We start from the raw sequence: 1,943 nt of genomic DNA on the forward strand, positions 1-1,943 counted from the left end.
TTTTAATGTAATTGGAGAAGTAAAGGCGACATTGAAATCAAATTGAGTTTCTTGGACTATGATTTTTATTCAGTTTGACAAAGTTGTACTGTATCTTGCTTGTGATACTGCGTCACAATAAACCAGTATTATGAAAAAACCCAACTTCAAATATGTTGTCTGATGTGAATTTGGTATAGGTTGAACTTGTATTCTACATGGAGACGCAAAGGAATTATAAATTAAACTGGTTTTGCAACAAAATGTTTATTAGGTATTTTTATTATATTATACAGTACAGAGCAGTGCAAGGTACATTTCCATCGAGGCTGATGTCCACAACAACAGTGCTATAGCAACATTCCTAAACAATCAGCTGAGATCTGTCTCTCTTTGGACTTTTTCAACCTTTATTCAGACCTTACTGTGGATACCGTCACAAGTTATGGGGTCACAGCACCCACAGAAGCCTTGATGTAAATTAAAATGTGTTATCCCACCTTGTAATGAAAATGCCTGTAAAATTAAAATTAGAATCACATAGAGCATTTAGATTTTGGTTTGTTTACTAACAACTCCTGTGACCATTTCAGGCAAAAACACTTCAGGTGTCAATGATTTTGTTCAGATTCAGGTTTTAAATGTAGGAAATGTTGAATACTGTTTCAGTCCAATATATTTCTACTTCAGTGATTTCTTCAAATGATTTTACTATTTACATATATTTTAATCGTCATTTCCTTTGTGTTAGCACAACTATTTTATGTGATCTCCCCCCCCCCTTAAATGTTCCATTAACATATAAAATTAAGATTATTTGGTAAAAAGGTGCAATTTCAGGTGAAGGCAGGAAGCAGGTGTTGGATACACCTTTAGGAGTCATGTGTCCACTGCTGGACATATCTCAACGCAGCTGTCTGTAACACGAATTCCATACCATCCTGCCCAGAACTGTCTGTCTTGGCCTCCGTGGGTAAAACGGATGTATCTCACTCCTGGTCCATAGTCCCGAAAAACATGGGTCATCTGAAAAACAACCAATCAGTGAGTATAGAGTTGTCCTTGGGCTGAACTTAATTGTGTTACCAAATACCTCCTCTTCTGTTCATACCTCGTTCCACTGCTGACTGCCCCACTGCTCAAAGCAAACTTTATCAGGAGCAAATACCTTCACAGGATTCTTACTACTATCCAGCAGCTCTACACAGATCTCATATTCACTGGCACAGTCCCATCGTGGTGCATACCTAGTACAACAGAGACACGGGATCAGCTGTGAGGTTCAACCAACGGCAGCACAGTGATGCAGTGGTTAGCGCTGTCACCTCACAGCAAGAAGGTTCTGGGTTCAAGCCCGGGTTGACTGGAGTCTTGCAGGCCTGATCTATGTAGTGCTGTCAAGATTGTTGCCCATCCAACATTTGCACAAGAAGAGCCTTGAATAACCTAAAAACTCTAAAAGAGCTTCACAGGTCCTGTGCAGAGATGGGAGAACCTGTTGGATGGGCAACAATTTTGACAGCACTACAATAGATCAGGTACTGCAGCAGTAGTAATGCATTCCTATGTTTTTAATTTGTTTTATTTGATTTCCTCTGTTTAGCTGTAGCAGTCTCAGAAACAATGGATTCATAAAATATTTAGACCCTTTTTGCACATTTTATTTTGTTGTGGTTTGAATTCTGATACATCCTAGAGTTGACCATCCGGCCAAACTGGGCATTTGCACAAGAAGGGCCTTGATCAGGGAGGTGAGAAATAACCTAAAAACTCTAAAAGAGCTTCACAGGTCCTGTGCAGAGATGGGAGAACCTGTTGGATGGGCAACAATCTTGACAGCACTACATAGATCAGGCCTGCAAGGCAGAATGGAAAGACATAAGTCACTGCTGACTAAAAGGCATATGACAGCCCGCTTGGAGTTTGTTACACAGCATGTAAAGGACTTTGACTGTGGAAAAAAA

The 1,943-nt window shown here is 39.9% G+C and overlaps 1 protein-coding gene across 1 annotated transcript in view; it reads right to left on the reverse strand.

Moving 5' to 3' along the window:
• Nucleotides 1-227: 227 nt before the first annotated feature.
• The window catches only part of LOC109966745 (F-box only protein 6-like), a 9,310-nt gene continuing 7,594 nt past the window's right edge, over nucleotides 228-1,943 (reverse strand). Inside the window, exons 3-4 of the mRNA XM_020611856.1 lie at nucleotides 1,091-1,258; nucleotides 228-1,005 (exon numbers count right to left, since the gene is read on the reverse strand). Of these exons, the coding sequence (XP_020467512.1) occupies nucleotides 859-1,005; nucleotides 1,091-1,258 (315 nt within the window). The 3' untranslated portion in view covers nucleotides 228-858. The remainder of the gene's footprint in view (nucleotides 1,006-1,090; nucleotides 1,259-1,943) is intronic.

This window comes from Monopterus albus, unplaced genomic scaffold (genome assembly GCF_001952655.1).
Source record: "Monopterus albus unplaced genomic scaffold, M_albus_1.0 scaffold118.1, whole genome shotgun sequence".
Taxonomy (NCBI): domain Eukaryota; kingdom Metazoa; phylum Chordata; class Actinopteri; order Synbranchiformes; family Synbranchidae; genus Monopterus; species Monopterus albus.